Source organism: Fusarium venenatum, assembly GCF_020744135.1.
Source record: "Fusarium venenatum strain MPI-CAGE-CH-0201 chromosome Unknown EDB82scaffold_4, whole genome shotgun sequence".
Lineage (NCBI taxonomy): Eukaryota > Fungi > Ascomycota > Sordariomycetes > Hypocreales > Nectriaceae > Fusarium > Fusarium venenatum.
In genome coordinates, this window is record NW_027072132.1 from 5,730,835 (window position 1) to 5,750,361 (window position 19,527).

General features: G+C 48.5%; 8 protein-coding genes across 8 annotated transcripts; 4 read left to right on the top strand and 4 right to left on the bottom strand.

The window, feature by feature from the left end:
• The first annotated feature begins 360 nt into the window (after positions 1-360).
• Positions 361-2,061, top strand: EDB82DRAFT_516804 (uncharacterized protein). Its single transcript, XM_065609006.1, has 2 exons — positions 361-1,106; positions 1,236-2,061. Exons 1-2 carry the CDS (start codon positions 705-707, stop codon positions 1,638-1,640), a joined length of 807 nt encoding a protein of 268 aa, XP_065463504.1. The 5' UTR covers positions 361-704; the 3' UTR covers positions 1,641-2,061.
• A 1,107-nt stretch (positions 2,062-3,168) lies between these two features.
• EDB82DRAFT_343836 (uncharacterized protein) lies at positions 3,169-4,352 on the top strand. The gene has a single exon (XM_025725086.2). The coding sequence runs from the start codon at positions 3,327-3,329 to the stop codon at positions 4,176-4,178; it is 852 nt and encodes a 283-aa protein (XP_025593720.1). The 5' UTR covers positions 3,169-3,326; the 3' UTR covers positions 4,179-4,352.
• On the bottom strand, positions 4,353-4,954 carry EDB82DRAFT_343831 (uncharacterized protein). The gene has a single exon (XM_065607515.1). The coding sequence runs from the start codon at positions 4,854-4,856 to the stop codon at positions 4,527-4,529; it is 330 nt and encodes a 109-aa protein (XP_065463505.1). The 5' UTR covers positions 4,857-4,954; the 3' UTR covers positions 4,353-4,526.
• A 1,183-nt stretch (positions 4,955-6,137) lies between these two features.
• EDB82DRAFT_343840 (uncharacterized protein) lies at positions 6,138-7,277 on the top strand. Its single transcript, XM_025725087.2, has 2 exons — positions 6,138-6,464; positions 6,515-7,277. Exons 1-2 carry the CDS (start codon positions 6,268-6,270, stop codon positions 7,107-7,109), a joined length of 792 nt encoding a protein of 263 aa, XP_025593721.1. The 5' UTR covers positions 6,138-6,267; the 3' UTR covers positions 7,110-7,277.
• Positions 7,278-7,445: 168 nt separating this feature from the next.
• On the bottom strand, positions 7,446-9,934 carry EDB82DRAFT_481019 (WD40-repeat-containing domain protein; the record flags this gene model as incomplete). Its single annotated transcript, XM_065608150.1, has 5 exons — positions 7,446-8,509; positions 8,693-8,784; positions 8,832-8,844; positions 8,930-9,304; positions 9,358-9,934. The coding sequence occupies 5 exons, from the start codon at positions 9,932-9,934 to the stop codon at positions 7,446-7,448; spliced, it is 2,121 nt and encodes a 706-aa protein (XP_065463506.1).
• A 770-nt stretch (positions 9,935-10,704) lies between these two features.
• Positions 10,705-12,548, bottom strand: EDB82DRAFT_569563 (glycoside hydrolase superfamily; the record flags this gene model as incomplete). Its single annotated transcript, XM_065609889.1, has 5 exons — positions 10,705-11,636; positions 11,747-11,796; positions 11,845-11,943; positions 11,993-12,092; positions 12,461-12,548. The coding sequence occupies 5 exons, from the start codon at positions 12,546-12,548 to the stop codon at positions 10,705-10,707; spliced, it is 1,269 nt and encodes a 422-aa protein (XP_065463507.1).
• Positions 12,549-13,334: 786 nt separating this feature from the next.
• EDB82DRAFT_516822 (uncharacterized protein) lies at positions 13,335-14,867 on the top strand. Its single transcript, XM_025725091.2, has 4 exons — positions 13,335-13,423; positions 13,493-13,597; positions 13,654-14,362; positions 14,411-14,867. Exons 1-4 carry the CDS (start codon positions 13,415-13,417, stop codon positions 14,794-14,796), a joined length of 1,209 nt encoding a protein of 402 aa, XP_025593724.1. The 5' UTR covers positions 13,335-13,414; the 3' UTR covers positions 14,797-14,867.
• EDB82DRAFT_468637 (uncharacterized protein) lies at positions 14,868-19,417 on the bottom strand. Its single transcript, XM_025725092.2, has 2 exons — positions 18,887-19,417; positions 14,868-18,836 (listed from the first exon to the last, which is right to left on the bottom strand). The coding sequence occupies exons 1-2, from the start codon at positions 19,155-19,157 to the stop codon at positions 15,010-15,012; spliced, it is 4,098 nt and encodes a 1,365-aa protein (XP_025593725.1). The 5' UTR covers positions 19,158-19,417; the 3' UTR covers positions 14,868-15,009.
• Positions 19,418-19,527: the final 110 nt, after the last annotated feature.

The following is a 19,527-nucleotide window of genomic DNA, read 5'->3' on the forward strand; positions in this document are numbered from 1 at the left end:
GATAAGCTACTACTTGTCATGTGCGTAACACATACGATCGATTTCTATCCCGAGCTTATCCCATAAAAAGGTCTTTTATCTCGGGTAGGCAATTTAACACGGAATTCTTCAACAGAGTACTTGCTTTGCCAATTGATCCCCTTGGAAATCGTCACCATATTTCGCCTCGATAATAATGCTTGTAATGGTCTAAAAGGGGGGAGAATATGAAGAAAGGGAGAAAGAATATTTTGTCATCGCAATCAGACTGCTTCTTTGGCACTTTTACTTTTCCACAAGCCGCAGAGCGACGATGATGTGTGCAATAAGTTTAAACCGTTGCGTGTAGTTCGAGGATCTCTCATATTGTCAAAGCAACATACTTATGTTGTCTAATTTCTCACCACTTGCTGCCTATCTACCTACATTTACCACGCCTATTCTTGGTCATTTATCCTTCCGGCACGCCAGATACTATTTCTAAAGATAAGGTCGCGCGTAGATACGCGACGACCGCACTTACCCTGTAGCGATGTGGGAAGTTCTTGCCCGATCAGACGATGATGATCCAAGCACTGAATTACAGGTGTACTGAGGAAATCGCTGAAATATGTTTGTAAGGAACAAACAACCAAAACCAATACTGTCCCATACATAGAAGATTTCAACTCAACATCATTGTAGTTTGATGACTGGAACAGGGTGGCGAAGACAAGGTTATCAACATGTTCCGATTAAAGCCTACCACAATCATCATTACGGCGCCTGAAATAACCGATGCCGAACGCCGAAGCCGTTACAGAAAGCACCTCGCAACCAGGAGATACAGGACCGTCACTGCATTAGGAAACGAGGAAACCAGCCTCGAACCTGCTATGAACACACGTATACAGACACCAGATACCGACTCAACTAGCAGACAACGAATCCGTAACTCGTTGACCCAAGATGCATTGCCGAGAGAAGAGGAATTGGCTTCTCCAGTATCGTTGGCTGGAAATGATATCGATGGAGAGGCAGATGCTGTTCGATTACCTGTTCGCTCACGGCTCGCCAACATGATCAACCATGCTATCCAGCAAGGTGACGACGATGGCAGGACTGTTCAGCAACTTCCTGCGACAGTTGTAAGTAGGCCCCTTGGTTGGGATGTGTCATTCTTTGCACCAACAAGTGCTCGTTGTGACCTGCAGCGAGATCAAGACGCTATGTCACTAAGGTAAATGAGCAAACAGCAAGCTGACTGACAGTCCAAGCTTGGGGTACCAACGCACAGTTCGGAGCGAGGATCTACTCACGACCGTTATCAGGACTCCTCTTTGGAAACTACCAATCGCCCGGTGGATGTCGAGGCGATAGCCTCAATGATTGCAGAAGAGCTCAACGTTACACCCCCACGAAGGAATTTGTCCGTATACAGCGATGCTCTACCTGTGAATGGACAGCCACAAACACCAAGGCAACTGCCAGAGGCCCGTCATCAAAGCCGATTTAACGGAGCTTATACGGCGCCAGTTCGAGGAAGACGCATAGTGGCCGATATGGGCGATGCACCCGTTACCGTAAGACGAAGGCGAGCTGGACGCGATACTGGCTTGGTAGGGTTAGGCCCAGAACTGCACGGTATACACGAAGACAGACAAAACACTGACGATATTTGATTTACCGAGATGCATTGTGATGTCAGGCGATCAACAGTATAGGCAAACAAATGCAAGGAAGAAAAGATGGGTTTGGCATGAATCAAGCATAATGTCATGACAACTGGGCCTGGCCAGCTTACCTATGGATGATCACTGAAGCAGTATGTACTAGAACATTCGCATCATAGCTTCTATTAATGAATGACATCAAAATTCCATCGAGTGTGCAGTTTCAGACGGGCGGTCTCTCAGTAACTAGGGCTTCCTCGTAAACAATTACCGAATGTCCTGTTGGTCGTTGATCCGGCTGACTCCAGGCTCTGGCCTCTCCAGCTGCAACTGGTACATGGTGGCTGAACGCCCAGTCTCTCGCGGCAACGAAAATTCCAGTAGGCAAACTTTGTGCGGACGTGCCTGGCTACTAACCTCAGGCACAAAAATCAAGTCTCCACTCACCTCTCACCTTTGAGCAGTTTCAAAGGACGGTACGTACATGCAAACAGACTCGGAGGGGGCACGTACTGCCTGTGCCCAATCGAAGTTGAAAGTGACTGAAACTGACTCGGACTGGGCGGAAGGCGTGTGGATCAGCCTGGAATATCTTCGGAGTTAGATTGGTCAATGGCGACAGCGGATCACAGGTGAAAAAACTTGGCGGAGCTGGGCTTACGGGCTCGGCTCAAAGTGGCACGGGGCAACTGGAAAAAGTTCAAAACGTTGGCCACCCAACCAGATGACCGTTCGGGAGATGCTCGAGACCCGCTGAGACGCTATTCCCGTTACGGGGATGGGACCCTTAACAATTACGCAACCTGGAAGGGGTCAAGCGCAGTTTTAAATGGGGCTTTCTATCGGCAGGTACGTACCTGACGCTGCAACTGCAAGTTGCTCTAGCCCCAAGCTAAACCTCATTAAGGGCCGGGAGGTTTGCGATAAGCTGATGGCGTGCTACTGTGTGCTTACTGTCTAGCATGGACCCAGCTGCAGCTTGCCGAGTTAGCTACAGATCATTGTTAAGGGTTACCAGTGAATTCCATTCTAGCACTATTGCTTTCAAGTACCTCTTTACGGATTTTGCCGTTCGTGAGACTAACGTACAGTGCCAACTTTTATATAGCTGTTAGAGATCGGAGTGAGGCTGCATGGGTGGGTGGTAAAAAGTGCACTTCAACCTGGGGTAAAGAGCCACTCACACTGGACTCACACTCACGCCCCTTCTCTTCTCGTCTCTTCCTCTCCCGTCGCTCTCACAGGCTCTTTTACCAGTCGTCCCCTCGCATTCTTTTACAGCTTTTAATCCTCCTTCTTCTGTTTATTCATTTCCCCCTCTTCTCTCCTCTTTCACATAATTCACCCATCACATACATCAATTTCGTCTCGATCTCTTAATCGAACCTTCCTTTCTATCACGAACTCTCTCACTCTACCTCCTAGTACCTACCTACCTAGCTTGCCCACGCTCGCCTGTCGCGTATATCACATCCTCCTCTTACTCCTGGCTTCTTCCGCTGGCCATTTAAACCGCGTTTTACTACTCTCTTTTCATCCCATTTTGTCCATCTTGCCGTCTCTCAAAGTCAACGGAACTCATCACCAACGCGTGCACCAAAGACGCTATAGATGGTTTGAAACCTGACATTGCTGACTACTAACCTCCCAAAATCACTTCCAGTTTCTTCCTTTTCAAAAAGGACGTTTTTCACAATGTCGTACTTCAGCTCTCAATACTCTTCCTCTCCTGTCCTTACCATGTCTCCCCAACATGCCCACCAGTCCATGGGCATGGCAAGCTTTGGACACCACACACCATCGCGATTCGCACCTATGCCAAACCAGTTTGCAGCCGCTCAGCCTGTACGACCCGCTGCAGCTGGCAGAAAGCGTTCTCGGGACGAGGCTTCTGACAACCTTGAGCCTGACATCAAGTCCCTGCCCGTTGAGGAGCCTGAAGAAGAATGGATCTACGGCCCTGGCATGACCCTCGTCAAAAAGAGCACCGGCTATGTCATGGATGCGAGTAGCCAGTCCGGTACCTGGGTGGAAGAGAAGAAGGCTGCTGAGGAAGCCGCCATCAAAGAGGCACGCTCCTTGATCAGAAACCCCAAGCTGCAGCGTGTATCTCCCACTTTGTCAAGCGAGCCTGTAACCAGCGCCTCTTCCCTCAAGGCCGATGTCAAGCCTGCCACCGAGGGTCCCGTTGTTGACAACTTCACTCTTCACCTTGGCATTGGCTGGCGAAGGATCAGCGAACAAGATCACATTCAACAAGCCGCTCGAGGCTGGGCTCGCTACATAGAAAACCACTTCCCCGTGTCCAACGCCAGAATTCTTCTTGAGAGCAACGGCCTGCAATCATATCTTGTGGAAGCCAACGAGGGGTTTTTCTTGTTTGCCGAAAACTTGCGACAAGGCCAGCTTGTGAGCCAGACAGCCGAAGGTGCCCTTCAAAACCTACAATGCTCTCCACCTATATTTGATGGTATGGAGGTTCTCTCCGCCGCTGAGTCCCCTCGACTTGCCAATACCGTCCCTGATATGGATATGAGAATGGACTAAGGATTGAAAGAAAAAACCTTAGTCGAGAACGTCGATTTACCTATACTGCATTTTGTTTTCGCTTGCTATCTACACGGAGTTCACGGCTTGCCATGCTTAAGGACTGGGATTGGGATTGGGAAAGGAGCCTAGGGATTGATAGGAAAGGCCCACTAAGAGCGAACGCCATAGACTCGGACAGTCTGGCTTGATATTATTTGATTGCAATTTACATTATTCATCAAAAGCTTTTCTGCATGCCGCACGACGTGATTCTGTACATTTGTAAACAATATTGCTTAAAACAAATACACATGCTTGTCATGAGGATCCGAAAACGCTTCTCATTTGTTCATGGGGAGGAGCGCACTAATGATACGCGTTGATTCTTGGCGTTTGCTTTCGCGAGCAAGAGCTTACGCGACGCCTCGCTTGACCAATGCTTTTGTTTAAAGACTGACAATCATTGTTCAGTTTGGGATTAGGAGAATGGCCGGGTTGAGTGCAAAATGCAAACGGATACAAGAAATCTGAGTTGCGACGCGCTCCTGCGTGGTTTAGATTGTGGACCAATGCCGGTATGTCCATATGCATTGGACCGCAACAGTTGTCCAAGGATACGATGCAGGTCATCATAACACCAACCACTAACAATGCGGAACACACAAGCAAACTATTCAGACGCCAATACGGATACATGCGGGTGACTTAAAACGGTCCGTCTTTTGGTGCGATTAGACAGTCCCTTGCAGCAATAAATCGAATACTCTCTGGCCTAAGTAGGTGTTCGAATTGAATAGAAAGTTGGCGTGCACGGTTCCAAGTTATACTTTGCACCTACTATACGACGCACTGCATATCACTACTATACACTCACTACCTATTAACATAGGCATTAATTACTCCGTAGTATCCTGGCAACGGCTGTATATTGCTGGCCTGTGTCTCTTAGTAGGCGGACGGACAGCCAGTAGTATTTAGTCTTGCTCTTCTGGCCCTTATTTCCCTCTGATGAGGAACATGGAAAACCCAAATTTCCCCTTTCTTCTTCTTTTCTTGCGCTCTGACAGGGCTTGTTCATCCTGAACGTACTGAGTTGTATCATACCTAGTAGGTAAATAAGCTCGCTTTCGATATTGCCTCTAAACGGAAGCCTACTTACCTGCCCCGAAGTGGTGCTGGCTCAGGGGAAGCCTGTATCTAATTGAGCCAATCGAGGTACCTCGGGTCAATGTTAGATAGATCAGAAAGGCCCAGAGACCTTACAAAAAGAAGGGTCAAGGCAACTTTTTTAAGTCTCTTGAGCGACTGTACTATCGCCCAGGTTGAAGTGATACTTTGATCGAAGCTCAGGTAACACCAACTCACCCACATCTCCTACCTACCCGCACCTACAGTGGCCGTGCAAAAGTCGCGACTAGGACCACAAATCTCACCAAAACTCAGCACTTTTAACGCTAGATAAAAAAATACTTATAATATAGCTATAAGCTTATTAAAAAAAATGGGTTTCTATTTGAAATAAGAAGAAAATTACAAATTTTTGTTTTATTAGATTTTATTATTTATTCTTCTAGAAATAAGTATTAAAGAGAAATTCCCCTTTTTAAAAGGGAAACTCTAAGGGAATAAGGTTTTTATATCTTTAAAATAATTTCCTACTCTATTCTCACATTTAAAGCTTCTTTTAAAAACATATAGTACTTATATAGTAATTATATATAAGATAAAAAATACTATATAATTATAGCTATATTATAGGTACTTTTTATTTAGCGTTAAAAGTGCTAAATTTTGGTGTGATTTGTGGTCCTAGTCGCGACTTTTGCACGGCACTGTACGTTGTATAGCCACCAGGTACCTGTAGAGGCATCTAGGTTTGGGATAATTAACTTCTCCACCATCATCATCACCATCATCGCAACGTTGATTCACAGCAAAGATCCTCCGCTATTTCCTCTTTTACGTCGGTGCTGGGTCTAACTGCCAAGGTAGTTAGCTGCCTGTCGCAATAGTTCTGTTTGGTATCTGCCGTTGTTTGCACGTCCCCGATCAGAGAGCTCTTCTCGTGATTAATCCACCACCATCGCATCGTAATATATTGTCAACAATGTCGAGTGCAAGCCAGCTCTTTCTTCTCGCCGATCATATAAAGCTCTCACTTCTTGAGCGACAGCGAGCAAAGAACCTCAACCTCGACGGCGACTCCCAGGATGGCCACATCTCACGGTCTTTTGACCAGTTCCGTGATGGCTTGACCAGCCTCCGCGACGAGGAACAGCGGCTCGCCGAAGCTGGTGATACAGCGTATGCCCGACTGCCTTGCGTACTGCTGTTATCGTGACTGACACTTTCAGTGCTGCCTCGAGCCTCACAGAATCCATCTCCTCGCTCCAGAAGCAACTAGACGACCTTACAGCCCAATTCCGAGGCCACCCCTCCTCCTCAACAACTGAAACCCTCACCCATCCCAACTCAGAGGAACTTGCCGACGACTTTGAACACGCAGCTTCTACATCACCGACCTCTCGAAAGCCAAAAACTGTTCGCTTCAGTGACACTCCGCCTTCCCCATCCACCGAGCTTTTTGGCCGCTATCGCGATGATCCCGATGACAGCGCAGGCTACAGGGATGAATCTCAAGGAATGGACAACCAGCAGCTTCATCAGTACCACGCTCAGATTCTTGAGCAACAAGACGAGCAGCTCGACCGCCTGGGCGAGTCTATTGGACGCCAGCGCGAACTGAGCATGCAAATCGGCGACGAGCTTGACAGCCACGTTGCTATGCTCGATGATGTTGAGGCTGTTACCGACCGTCATCAAAGCCGGTTGGACCGCGCAAGTCGAATGCTCGGAAAGGTTGCTCGCGGGGCAGGCGAGAATAAGCAAATGACCACCATTGTAGTTCTCATAATTATTCTCGTGCTTCTGATTGCTATCCTGAAATGATTGAATTGTTCGTTGCTTGTCTCAGAAAGTGACAAACGGCGAAGCGCATCAGCTGGAGTTCTTGGAGTCTTTGGTATGGGCGTTGCTCAGGGTTTGTCACGTCAATAATTTGTCTTGTTCTTTCATACCACTTGCAGGGAAACGGGTGGCTTCTTATACATCTGTACATATGTGCGGGAGTGGTTCTTAACAAAACTTGACAAGAATAGTCATCAGGTCAGGATTCTCATCGTATCATATTGTCATTCTCTCAGCTTCAAAGTCTTCGATGCTTAGCATTACTCATGGGCCCAGACGTTTCACCCTCAGGTACAGATCAAGCCGAACAGGAACACTTCAACGGATAATATCTCCTTCTTTGTCAATGCCCTCAAGCCCTTCGAGGATATCACTTCCCGCCAGAATGCCGGTAGCGCCTACAGTTACGCCCTTTTCTCGCGACCATACTTCATGGAATTTAATGCTTCTATCGCTCGATGCAACAACAATGCATCCTTCCTGTCCCCCTCCCGTGACAGCTGGGCCGCCCGAAGTTGGCCCTCGAGGATAAGCAATAGCATAAAGAGCCCGCAATCCATCCTCCCAAGGTATTGCTGCAACTTGTCTGCATTCGGGCCAACTGAAAACGCTGACCCGATATGGGTGCTCTGGCGAAGGATAACCGAATGTGGCCGCAATCTCTCGGCGGGTTGTGTTCCAAATGAGTGAGGTGACCTGGGCGGATACTGATATCGTTGCCAAAGCTGCCCCAGATGGAGTGTGAAAGAAGTGGATGCACTTGTCATTAGAGCCACCTCCTGTTGCGACTAATCCACGCCTCCAAGGACAAAAAGCTATGGCCTTGACAGCAGCGTCATGGCTCCAGTAATGCTTCGCAATGCCAGGGCCAAGGCAACGGACAGCATCAGTGGCATTTGGCACTAATCGCAACTGTGCCGTGTAACCACCATCACTTCGAGAGAGACCTATCAGCTGTGTGGCTCTTGTCTCAATACCACCATAGGCGCTGCTAGCTTCGACACGCGCTCGATATCCATCCCCTAGCATAGTAGAGTCAAGTCGTCGTCCAACAACTTGTTCAGCATCGAAAAGACAGCAAAGATTGTCATTACCCCCCGAGGCGAATAGACGACCATCATATGACCATGCAAGACCGCATACTTGCTGACAGTGAATATTGCTGATCCTGGCTATCAACGATACTGCACCAGGCCATGTGTTCCGGGTGATTTCCCAGCCTATTGGCCACTCTACCACGTAATAATAGATATTACCCATATCGTCACCAACCACCAGATCCTCTGTCTGTACTTGAACGCCAGGGATGAGAGGGTTCTTGGAAGGTCGTAGAGTACAGGTGGGACGCCAGCTGACGCAAGAAATGGGAAACGCCTGGCGAACTTCGAATCGCGGCAGTGTGTCGAATGTGGATTGGAAAAGGATCCGGCCATCAGAATGCCCGATTCCAAGCACGGCTTTGCCTCCTTGCGTTGACGAGAAGGCGACCGACGTCAACTAGGTGTCGGGATGAGCACCATGGAGCAACTGAACGCCTCGAAACTCGGACCAAGCATAGAGCATACTTTCCAGGCAAACAACTAGAATATGCGTGGTAGCTGAGTATGCTAATGGTGAGCAGTAAAAGTCATCTTTGAGGTTCGGCGCATCAAGCACCCTGGAGCACGTCAGTTCACTGTGTCTTTGATTTTCCGATACACCTACCTGAACGGAGCAGCTGGGAGAAGTCGTTGTCTTGCTGGTCTAATGGGGGCTGTCATGGGTTAGCCTCGGATTCAGTAAATTCGGTATATCGAGCATACTTGACCACTCCTCTTTGTTGGCCCACCGATACCCATTCCAACTTGTTTGACTGAACTCTGTCTGCCGAGCATGACATCTTAGGTCTCGGGGTACCTGCTGATTCTCTGCGAACTCAAGGATCTTCCGAACCTGATCGATCTTCAGAGCTGAAGCAATGCGACCCTCATGCTTCTCTTTCTCGACCGACGTGCTGACAAGCCCTTCTTGCAAAGGGGTGGGAAATAAGCGGGCATTTGTTCCACGTCGGACGAAATGTCCTTGCCCGTCATCGACTGCAATTGTGCTGGGTGCAACACCTCCAACTGACCACATGGCTCCCATGCTAACCTGACGCTCGCCTCCTCGGTTCTGTGGGAGCTGGCCCAAAGCTACACCTGCAGGAAAGACATATGTCAGCACAGAAATACTAATGTATCAGCCTTCTAACCTCTATCTCGACAGGTGTCGTCAACTCTGAAAGGAAAACGTGGGTCAGGGTCCAGAACACGACGTTTGAGAACAAAGGGATCGGCCGAGGCACTCTTGTTGCGCTTCAAGCGCTCTTCTCTAGACAGATCCTGACTCTGTTTGGTAGTTCGATATCTTTCTGATGACGGAGATACGAAGTCACGTCTTGGAACGTATCTATCCAGGCTTCTGTTGTGGTCAATTCTTTTATCTTGCAGGGGCAAGCGCTTGGGACTTTGTGGACAAATGAAGGGAGAAACAACGTTTGATTTTTGCCTGGGATGATTATGCTCGGGTGTTGTAGGAATTCCATCCTGGACCTCCTTCTGTTTGGCCGCAGGGGGTATTTGCTCTTCATTCCCGAGTAGTTTCAGCATAGGGGTACCATCTGGGCCAGAACCATCGAAAGAATGGAAGTATCTTTTCCGGGTATTGTGCGAGTATTCGAAAACATACTCTGCGGAACTATACCCAGAATCCGATGGACTTGGTGGCTGCAAAACTCCGTCGCACTTCCGTCGAGCAGATCGGGGACGGCGAGGTGGCATCTGAAACATTCTTGTCGATGTTGATGTGGCGAGGAGTCGTGGGTTCCCTTGAAGTATAGAGCATAAAGAAACGAATGAACTTCTATCTATGATTTGAACAATACTGTCACGACAGATAGCCCCTTACTTAACAGTAAGTTATTCTGTCTGGCCAGATGGTGGAAAGTATTGATGCTTGTCGAAAGAATTTTGTAGGGAAGAGAGGTTAGGGTGAACAGGTTAAAAGGAGTGGTTGCGGAGGGGAAGGAGTCATGCCACAGGCTGAGATTGATGCACAAGAAGCACAAAAAGGTAGCACATGCTCGTTGAAGTTATAATTACTCGCTTCCTTCCATTCTCATGACAGTCATGGAAAGTGCAAACAAACATAATCACGTTAGTGAGTTACTATTACAGTCTATCATCCGGTTCAGATTACAACTGATCTGTCATAGTACCTTCTGAGTTTTTGGAACATCAATCAACATCCTGAACGGTAACTAATAGTGTCAAACAGAAGGCCCCGGCACATATTCTAGGCCAGATTCATGGTTCCTTTCGTAGGTATTGGGGTAATTTTGAGATTACTAGACCCGTGATACACTCAAGCTCATGCCAGCAATTGAAGTCAGACAGAAGCGTTGGTAACCGGAAACTTGCCTCTAATGACAAGACAAAATGGCTTAGTAAAACTGATCTCATTACTTAGGTATGTTTATCTCGAAAGGCTCCCATTTCTCCATGAATAGGGCAACAGAGTAAAGCTGCAGGCTGCCTTATCGGTATGTTGCAACACATGATCAGACTTGTGCCCGCTGATTAGGCATTCCCAAAGCAATGTTTGCATATCTTGAATCTGGAAAGTTCAGCCAGTTCTCTGATGTATCTAAGGCCCCCAGAAAGTTGTAGCTTGTACTGATAAGCGACTCGTTACTCTTCGTATCCCCTGAGGCCTCCCAAAACATGCTCCTCCCAAGGCCATGTTTTAGAATATAGTCCACCTTGTTCTCAACCGCTTCTGGCGTATCGTAGGAGATCAATTCGTGAGTGATAGGATCGTATCTATAGTAAGCTTGAGCCTTTTTGTCATATTCGATCTCTGCACTGGGCTTGAGTAGCGCCTTGTAGTCCCAAACGCCCCTCTCCCAAGAGCCCTGCCCAACGTCACTGAAGGATTTGCCAATGCCTAGGTTCCCTTCAAACGAGCACCCATAGATAGGCATACCAAGCACGATTTTTTCTGTCGGAACACCAGCATTGATGTAGTCATTGGTGGCTTCGTCCGAGTTGTACTGGTTCGCACTGGCCTGGTAAGGAAACAAGTTCGCATTGTGGCCACTGGTGCTGTCCCAACTTCCTGAGTAGTCGTAAGCCATAAGGTTAATATGATCAGCAAATCTGCTAATATTGGCAAGGTGAAGCTTGTTGTACTTGTCGAGACCAGCGGGCGCGGCAATGGAAAGCAGGAAACGATAGCCGGGTGCGTTTTGGCTGGCATACAAGTCAAGTTCATCTCGAACAGCCTGTAGTAGTAGTTCAAAGTTGGTGGCTTCATTTTCATCGTTGGGGTACTCCCAGTCGATATCGATTCCGTCGAATCCCCAGTATTTCATCAGAGCGACAACAGACTTGGAGAATCTAATGCGGTTTTCACTGGTGCTGGCCGTAGATGGAAAGTTGGTCGACCAAGTCCATCCGCCAACTGACAAAATGACCTTGAGATGCCGATGGGCTTTTTTTCAACAGGAAGAGTTGCTTCAAGCATCCATATGCGTTGTCTCCCTGGTCATCCCAACCTTTTCCCTGTTTATATATTAAAACAGGACGGGGGCATCAACTCACGATCTCCCTCATAATGCTTCTCCAAGTCCGCATAACTGTCTCCTAAATACCTATGGATCTCGTCAGTATATTTTCGAACATAATGTGGTTGAACTAACACCGTCCCATCGGGCTTGACATTCAAGAAGGCAAATAGTACTTGTGTGATCTGGGAAGCTGGAAGATCTTGAGGCTGGAAGTATCTTCCATATGTGCCCCTGTAATACGTCAGTTGATATTTTAGTACCTGTAGAATACTCCGCAAACCAGTTGGTAAAATAAACAGCGTTGACATGGTTTTTAGTAGGTTGGGTCATCTCTTTCGTACAAGGTGGTCGTCTGAGGAGGAGTGCAAGGCAAAGGGTAGCTTAAAATATGGCAACAGCTGCCAATGACCGGCGAATAGATGTGCACATCTTTTCTCGTTCTTTTCTCGCTGAATTTTTAGAGTGTTTATCTTCGAGGCCGAGAGAGGAAGAAGAAGAAGAAGAAGTAGAAGAAGAGGCAGTAGAAAAGAGATAAGGAAGGATCAAAGGATGGAAGGCGCAAGAGGAGAATACATACTCTATATAACTGCCCGCTACTAATCGCTCGGGGCAAGCGCTTGTACAGAGATTCAAGGTCATAAACAGTACCGATTTTGCTTTATAGAATTGCTGTATAGGTACCTACCTACGTACAGGAGGTCGCTGCGTCACATATGTGTCCTATGTGTCAGTCGATACTGCAACACACCAGTATTAACTATCATGAAACCAATGTCTTTAGTTTCAGTAACAACTAATTGCCTCCTGTTGTTCTTTACGACGAACGGCGACGGCATCTGAAATCACATGACTCTCGACCTCCTTTCTTACGTCTGCACAGTCTGGCGGGAAGGAGAGTCTCCTGAATCGATGGTAGAGGTGAATAGAATAAGGAAACTCATTTTGCATCACACATATAAAGGCCGCTGACATTGGTATTCATGTTCAACAAGTTATACTTAGATCTTCTTCGAAGATTACAACTGCAGGTTTCAGCTTGGAAGCCTGTCCACCCAAAGTAAGTAATTCGTACTCTATTAAGTGCATATAGTGATGAAACTCCAAGGTCACAGGATCAAATTTAGCCTTGACATGACAATACATAGTCGTTGTGCTATCCCTGTTTACACGGCGCTCGAGATTGGTGATTAGGGGACCGAGAGTGGTAGGTTTAAACGCAATACCGCGAAATATCTGGTGAAAGTAAGGTACCGTTCGCTCGTATTAAGATGTACCTAGTCGTGCAAGACAATTCGAGACGCGCCGCAGTCACTAATAAAATATTACACTCACATCTTGTTTTCATTAGAAGTGGCGTTTGCGAGTAGCTTTGTGGGAGCGATGTTTCTGTCTTTAGCCATTCACTAAGTGGACAGCAGCGTCAGAATATCTGGCTTACATGGAACAATGTTCATCGTCATCTTAAATTTACTGTACGTTGTGTTGAATAGAGATAGAGGTAATAGCCCGCAATAGGTAGCTATATTCACATAATAACCCAAGGCAATTGTTCATGTCATACTGCCTTAGATACCCTATACTTGTACTTAACGTGGGGTCATATTCACGTCCCGCACCAGTAACAGTGAACACTTACAAACCTACACTTATCATCACCGCTGGCGACTTCCGGGGCCAGTTCATTAAGAGGATACGCCTCAATATGGCCAGTGTTAGTGTCCATTCTCCTAAAACACAACACCATGTATACTGTAACTGATGCTGATTTCAAGGCTTCCAGCACGGCATAGCCCGCACTGCGCGGTCTCGGACAGAAGAGCAGCGGAAACAGGACTTGGTTAAGATCGAAACGTACCGTAACCTCGAGGACCAAATTCGCGAAAAGGTCAGCACCACATCTGAATGCTTGGAACACCACGCTCTTCTCACACGCGCGAGCAGATATCCGACAACCACTACGGACCCGAGACATTCCAGCTCACCTCGAAGCTCCTGCGCCTCAACCCAGAGTATTACACGATATGGAACGCCCGCAGGCGCTGTCTAATCTCTGGCTTATTATCCAAACCGTCGGATGGATCGCCGCCCTCGAAGGTGTCGCAGAATATTATAGCGACCGACATTCCCACAACCTCTTCCGCCGCTTCGTCGCCCTCATCCTCGACAGAGACCCGGCCACGCCCCAACCCCCCGACAGCTGGGAAGACTGGTACAACAACTGACAGTGGTACTGACGCCGAAGTCATCCGCGCCGAGCTGGCTTTCACTGTTCCCCTTCTGCTGGAGTTTCCTAAATGCTACTGGATATGGAACTATCGACTCTGGACACTTGACCGCGCAATCGAGAGGCTCGATGTATCTATAGCCCGGCGCATTTGGGAGGAGGAGCTGAGTCTTGTTAGTAAGATGCTTACCAAGGACCGGCGCAATTTCCATGCTTGGGGCTACCGTCGTCACGTCGTAGCGCAGCTCGAAAGCCCTCTCTTAAATGGCCAGAGCTTGGTCGAATCCGAGTTTCTGTATACCACCAAGAAGATCCATGAGGATCTCTCTAATTTCTCGGCGTGGCATAATCGTAGCCAGCTTATAACGAGGCTTCTCGGCGAACGTAACGCGGACGACGAGTCACGCAAAGCTTTCTTGGACCAAGGTTTGTCTTGACAGTACATCTTACTTAACATCGCTGACTCGGGATCAGAACTTGAACTTGTCGACGAAGGTCTGAACGTAGGACCTGAAGATCAGTCATTGTGGTACTACCACCAGTTTCTCGTCCTGAATCTGGCCGATCCCACTTCTAGCCGCCAAATAGCCCCAAACCTCACACTGGGTGACCGCAAATCATATATTGAATGCGAAATGACCAACATCAAAGACCTATTAGAAGATTACCGTAATACCAAACGGATCTACGAAGCTCTCGCTGAGTATGCGATGGCATTGGCCCAACTTAGTGGGCAGCCGCTTGGGTCTGACGAACAGACCGAGGTCGCGTCCTGGCTGAGCGATCTGAGAAAACTAGATCCCAAGCGAAATGGGCGATGGCATGATTTGGAGAAGCAGTTAGATTTATTAAACTCCTGATACTAGCTACACTTATTAATAAGAGTACACTCACACAGCAATGTAGATCATAGGACATATTGTAGCCATGAATGTATGTCAAAAAGATTATTGTGACTTCTACTACTTCCCAAAGCAGGAGAAGAGAATATATGCTACAAAGAAGTTCACGTGCCGTTCTAATAGGTATCAATGTGTTGGTGAAATCAAAATGCTGCGTATGTTCTGCACGCCTTAACGCCCTCTTCCTCTACCCCTTGGCCTCCCTCTGCCACGCCCACGACCACGGCCACCCCCTCGGCCAGAGCTTTGTCTTGCAGGAATGTCGCCGTCGCTATCTGAGTCTGATCCCGTCATAGAGTCACTCTGTCCTGCCTCCGATTCCGTGTCACCAATTCGGACTACGGTTGGTTGTGCAGGTCGTCGGGTGGGAGGAGGTGCTGAAGGACTTCGCGAACTCTCATGATCGACACAGACTTGAGGCGACTGTCCGCCGGTATATTCACTGTGGGGGCTCGGATCACGAGAGACTATTTCTTCAAAATCCGCCATTGGTTCGTCAGCTACCTCTTTGGGAGCCTCAGCGCCTGGCGTGGGAGTCGTGGCTTCTGACTGTGTGGCAGCTGCACTATCAGAGACACCCTTTGACTTTCGTTTGCCAATCTTGAACTTCTTTCCTTTAAGTGCCATTCGCTCAGCCATAGACATAAGATGTGTACCTGCCCCACCAGCCGATGGCGGTGGAGGCGAGATGAATGGTCGACTGGGCTGGTTGATAGCACCCTCCGATCGTCGTGTACGACGCGCAGACCTAGAGAAATGACTCTCGGTCTCAACGTCTTCTGTAGATGTATCAGTAGGGGTAGAAGCTACCGCGATGGTAGCCACACCGGATTTCCTTGGTCTTCCTCGGCGTCGAGGCTGAGTAGGCTCTGCTGTAGCCTCCGAAACACCTTGAGTCAAGTCTGCAGCGAGGTTGGCCTCCAACTCACGGACCATTTTCTCATGTTCAACGTCGCTATCGCTGTCTTGGTTCTGAGAAGACTCGCAAATGATCTCAGTTGAATTGTCTGCAGCTGCAACCAGAGACAGAAGTGATTTGCGAGGTCGGCCTCTGGGCCGGCCTGTTCGCCCGTAGTTGGGCCTTTGAGATGAACCGGGAGGCGTGGACTGCGTGACAGAGGATGCATTCTTGGGCGGACGACCACGCCGTTTGGGAGTCTTAGTCTCGGTGGCTGAGGCTAGATCCGCCTCGATAAAGGGCTGTGGACTAGAGGATGAGGATGTTCCAAATAGGGCACGAACTGCATCAGCAGCTAGATCGACAGCCGATTTCTTAGCTCCAACTGCATCACCTTGAGTTGATGGAGCCTCTGCTTGCTGCACTTGTTCCTCGTCAAACTCATCGGAATCCATTTCAGCCTCAACGTAGGATGCTGTTGGTTTGGCATGCCTAAGCTCGGGCTCGTTCGCATCAAATAACAACTGACCCCGTTTCTTAGGTGGAGCTGGAGCTTCATCTGATGCATCCCGAGCATTGTCAGTTGCTTCGTCTTGTGCCACGCTTTGGTCCCTATTAGCTTGACCAGGTTGATCCATGACAGCTACAGGAGATATGGGTGGCCCGTTAAATAAAGCAGGGTCCATACTGTCCAAAAAGTCTGCTTCAGGTTCAGTCGTGAGACGAGGCTTTTTGTGATGCCCCTTGCCAACAACGAAATCTGGATCTTCGTTCTCTCTTTTCGCTTTTCTTTTGGCCGCCCGAATGGATTTCTTTACAAATTCAGGGACATCCGGCTCCGATGGTCGTATGGCCTCCTCAGGGGGTGCCTGGAAGGGATCAAAGAGAATCCTGTCCGGTGCGTCATCTGGTTCATAGTAGCCCATGCCTATACGCTGTCGAGCCACCAATGAAGGATCTGGGTATAGGGATGCATCGACATCTTCCAACTGGGACATATCCATAGCCATGGATTCGTCGGCTTGTTCGCCATTCGCTTCATGATAACGCGGCAATAGTCCTTGAACGTTGTTGTCGGTCATGGGCTGATCGCCGTGGCCACCGAGAACATGACTCTTATCTCCATAACCGTTCATGCCGGATACATGCACACCACTGGTTCCGTGAGCCTCAGCATCAACTTGCATAGCTTGCTCCGCTTCTTCTTGCTTTGTGATATCTTGTGCCTTTGCACTGTCGGCCTGCTCTCGCAGTCTCTTCATTCGTCTGCTGTTGTTACTGCGGCTTTCCTCCCCAGCAGCCTTGAGCCACGAGAGATTGTGGATACGGAAGTCAACAAGCGCCTCCACACTTCGGTCGTCAGCGATAGGGCGTGTATCATGTCCCAGCAAAGTATTCTTTGGTGTGTAAGGGTCTGTATTGCCCACACGACGGCAATAACCGCAATTGCAAATACCCAAGCACTTGGGACATTGCCACTGCTCATCTTCTAGAACCTTTTGTGGTAACATGTCAAAGGCTCTGTAAAGGACGCCATAGCAGTAAGACTCGGTGCAGCCAGGGTTTGTGCATTGATGCACTCGGTAAGCGTAGTCCTTGTGACAGCATACATGACATCGCCGCAGCTCTCCTCGCTTCTTCTTCCTCTTGTATTTTTTCTTGGGCCTTCCTTCTCCATCGACCTCTGGCTCTGATTCGCTTGGGGTAAGCTCACGTTCCGGCTGGGTGATATCCTTCCAGGGCCGCCTTCTTAAGGCCTCTTGACAAATTTGCGCGAGAGATCTCTTTGCAGAGCGCTGCCGGGCAATCTCGAGAGGCTGAGGCGAAGACTCAAAGTCAACAAACCCATCGTTCTTGATAGTCATAGAACGCCAGTCCTCGTAATTATTGACCAAATCAGTCCATGTCCATTGTTCGCACCATTGTAAGCCTGAGAGACACGCGCAAGACCGCCCCATAGCGTAACATTCCATACAAACATCGTATGTGTCTTCATCACCGCTGACGAGCATACGGGTGCAGTGTTTGCACGTCAGAAACCTGTTGAAGATGTTGGATCTGCAATATGAACAAGTAATGCAAGAGTCGAACTCAATCAACTCTACCTCCTTCTCCTTGAATGCGAACATTTCGTCAAGCAGAATCTCGGTATAGAGTGCAAAGAGCTTCTTAAAGTCGCCGGCAAGTTGTTTGGCACGAGGCGAGCTCCTGAGAGTGTCTTGTCCAATCCCCATAAAGCTCATGGAAGTCATCTCTGCATTCTCTTCGAGTTTTTGGAGTTGACGGTAGTACTTCTGTAAAGTGAAGAAGATAATCGCTTTGTTTTTATACTGCTCATCACGACAGACAAGGCGAGCCTTCGGAAGCGCTTCATGTAAAGCCATCTCAAGTGTCTCGGCAGTTGTGCGATTCCAAGCCACCTTTATTGTTCGAGTACCTCGGTTCCAAACTTGGTGTGCCGCCAGGGGCGGAATCAGAATGAAATCGCCGACTCTCTGTTCGACGATGTACACTTCGAAAGGCGCTTTCTTCCATGCGTTGATTTGAGCAAAGTGCTTCTCAATTTCGATATCATGGCCCAACATGGAGAGGAAGTACTCGCGCACAACCTCACGATCTTTGCTTTCCGTCATAAACCAGATTGAGCTGCCTGTTTTCTCACCATTCTCGCCGCTCGATGCTTCTACCATGATATTTTGGCCTAGCGATGCACACATTTCACGATGTGCTGGGGTGTATGTACCTTCGTGTCCAACATAGCACATGAGATTTTGGGCGCGCATCTCCTTTGGTAAGCTTGACATCAGGTCACCGGCTGGTGCTGCTGCAGCTTCATCACGGAATGCGGTTTCCACCTGTTGTGGGCCTCCAGCCTGGCTGGCGTTCTCGTTTAGGTAAAACAGATTCGGGTGGATAACTTTTTGTAGTGCATCATGCCACTCTGTAGGACAGTCGATATCCTTGAGATAGAGACGCTGTCGTCGCTCGTCGCGGAAGTTTGCGGGGGTCCACTGGTTCGCGAGTTGTCGCATCGATCGTAGGTAGTGGCCCGTCGTCATAGGGATGTCGGTCCCAGCGGTGATATCTCTCACATTCTCCTCTGTAGAAAAATCAGCAGCTGCGATGGTTTTAGGAAATGGAGCAACGTACGTCTCTTATCATGTGTCTTTTCTAACCAAGCTACATCGAAAAGGGATTTGGGGAGAACTCCGTCCCACCCATCAATAATCAGAGGCTTGCCGCCGATGATAACGTGAATCAACACAAGCTTCTCAAACTCCTGTTGACCAAGGCTGCGTATTTGACTTCTTGAAACGCGCTGAACCCATTGGAAGTTAGAGGTCTTGTCCACTAGACTATACAAGTCTAGATCAGGGGGTATAGCATCGAATTTTGCCTGCGGATGCAGTGATGTCGGCATTATGTCGAGCTTCTTGAGTGCTACGTGTGTGCATAGCTCTGGTGGGGTTGTGCTTGAGACGATATCGCAACAGATTCCGGTGGTGAAGGTGACTCTATGGCAAGTTCTTTTGGTGCAAGGAAGCAGGCCGAAAGCCGTTCGCCCTGGACCGCTCCCATTCGATGCGAAATATTCGCTGGCTGTATTTGTTGAACGATGAATAGATATGTGTTTGGGAATCTCGAAATTCCAAGCGACTTGCGATTACCTAGTCGCATCACAAGCTTAGGTGTGATGTTGAAATGCGCGGCCAATCAAAAGCGTGAAGGTGACAGAAAGCGCTACACGTGATCAACCCGTATCTCACATCCCTTCCAAGCTTGGCCAATTC

Bases quoted from the DNA above. Each gene is read 5' to 3' on its own strand.
- EDB82DRAFT_343831 (XM_065607515.1), bottom strand. From the start codon at position 4,856: ATGTATCCGTATTGGCGTCTGAATAGTTTGCTTGTGTGTTCCGCATTG.
- EDB82DRAFT_516822 (XM_025725091.2), top strand. The intron at 13,598-13,653 runs GTCAGCACCACA...ACGCGCGAGCAG, and splicing joins AGGACCAAATTCGCGAAAAG to ATATCCGACAACCACTACGG. The intron at 14,363-14,410 runs GTTTGTCTTGAC...ACTCGGGATCAG, and splicing joins CAAAGCTTTCTTGGACCAAG to AACTTGAACTTGTCGACGAA.
- EDB82DRAFT_468637 (XM_025725092.2), bottom strand. From the start codon at position 19,157: ATGCCGACATCACTGCATCCGCAGGCAAAATTCGATGCTATACCCCCT. The intron at 18,837-18,886 runs GTACGTTGCTCC...ATTTTTCTACAG, and splicing joins AAAGACACATGATAAGAGAC to AGGAGAATGTGAGAGATATC.
- EDB82DRAFT_343840 (XM_025725087.2), top strand. From the start codon at position 6,268: ATGTCGAGTGCAAGCCAGCTCTTTCTTCTCGCCGATCATATAAAGCTC. The intron at 6,465-6,514 runs GTATGCCCGACT...TGACACTTTCAG, and splicing joins GCCGAAGCTGGTGATACAGC to TGCTGCCTCGAGCCTCACAG.
- EDB82DRAFT_343836 (XM_025725086.2), top strand. From the start codon at position 3,327: ATGTCGTACTTCAGCTCTCAATACTCTTCCTCTCCTGTCCTTACCATG.
- EDB82DRAFT_516804 (XM_065609006.1), top strand. From the start codon at position 705: ATGTTCCGATTAAAGCCTACCACAATCATCATTACGGCGCCTGAAATA. The intron at 1,107-1,235 runs GTAAGTAGGCCC...TGACAGTCCAAG, and splicing joins AGCAACTTCCTGCGACAGTT to CTTGGGGTACCAACGCACAG.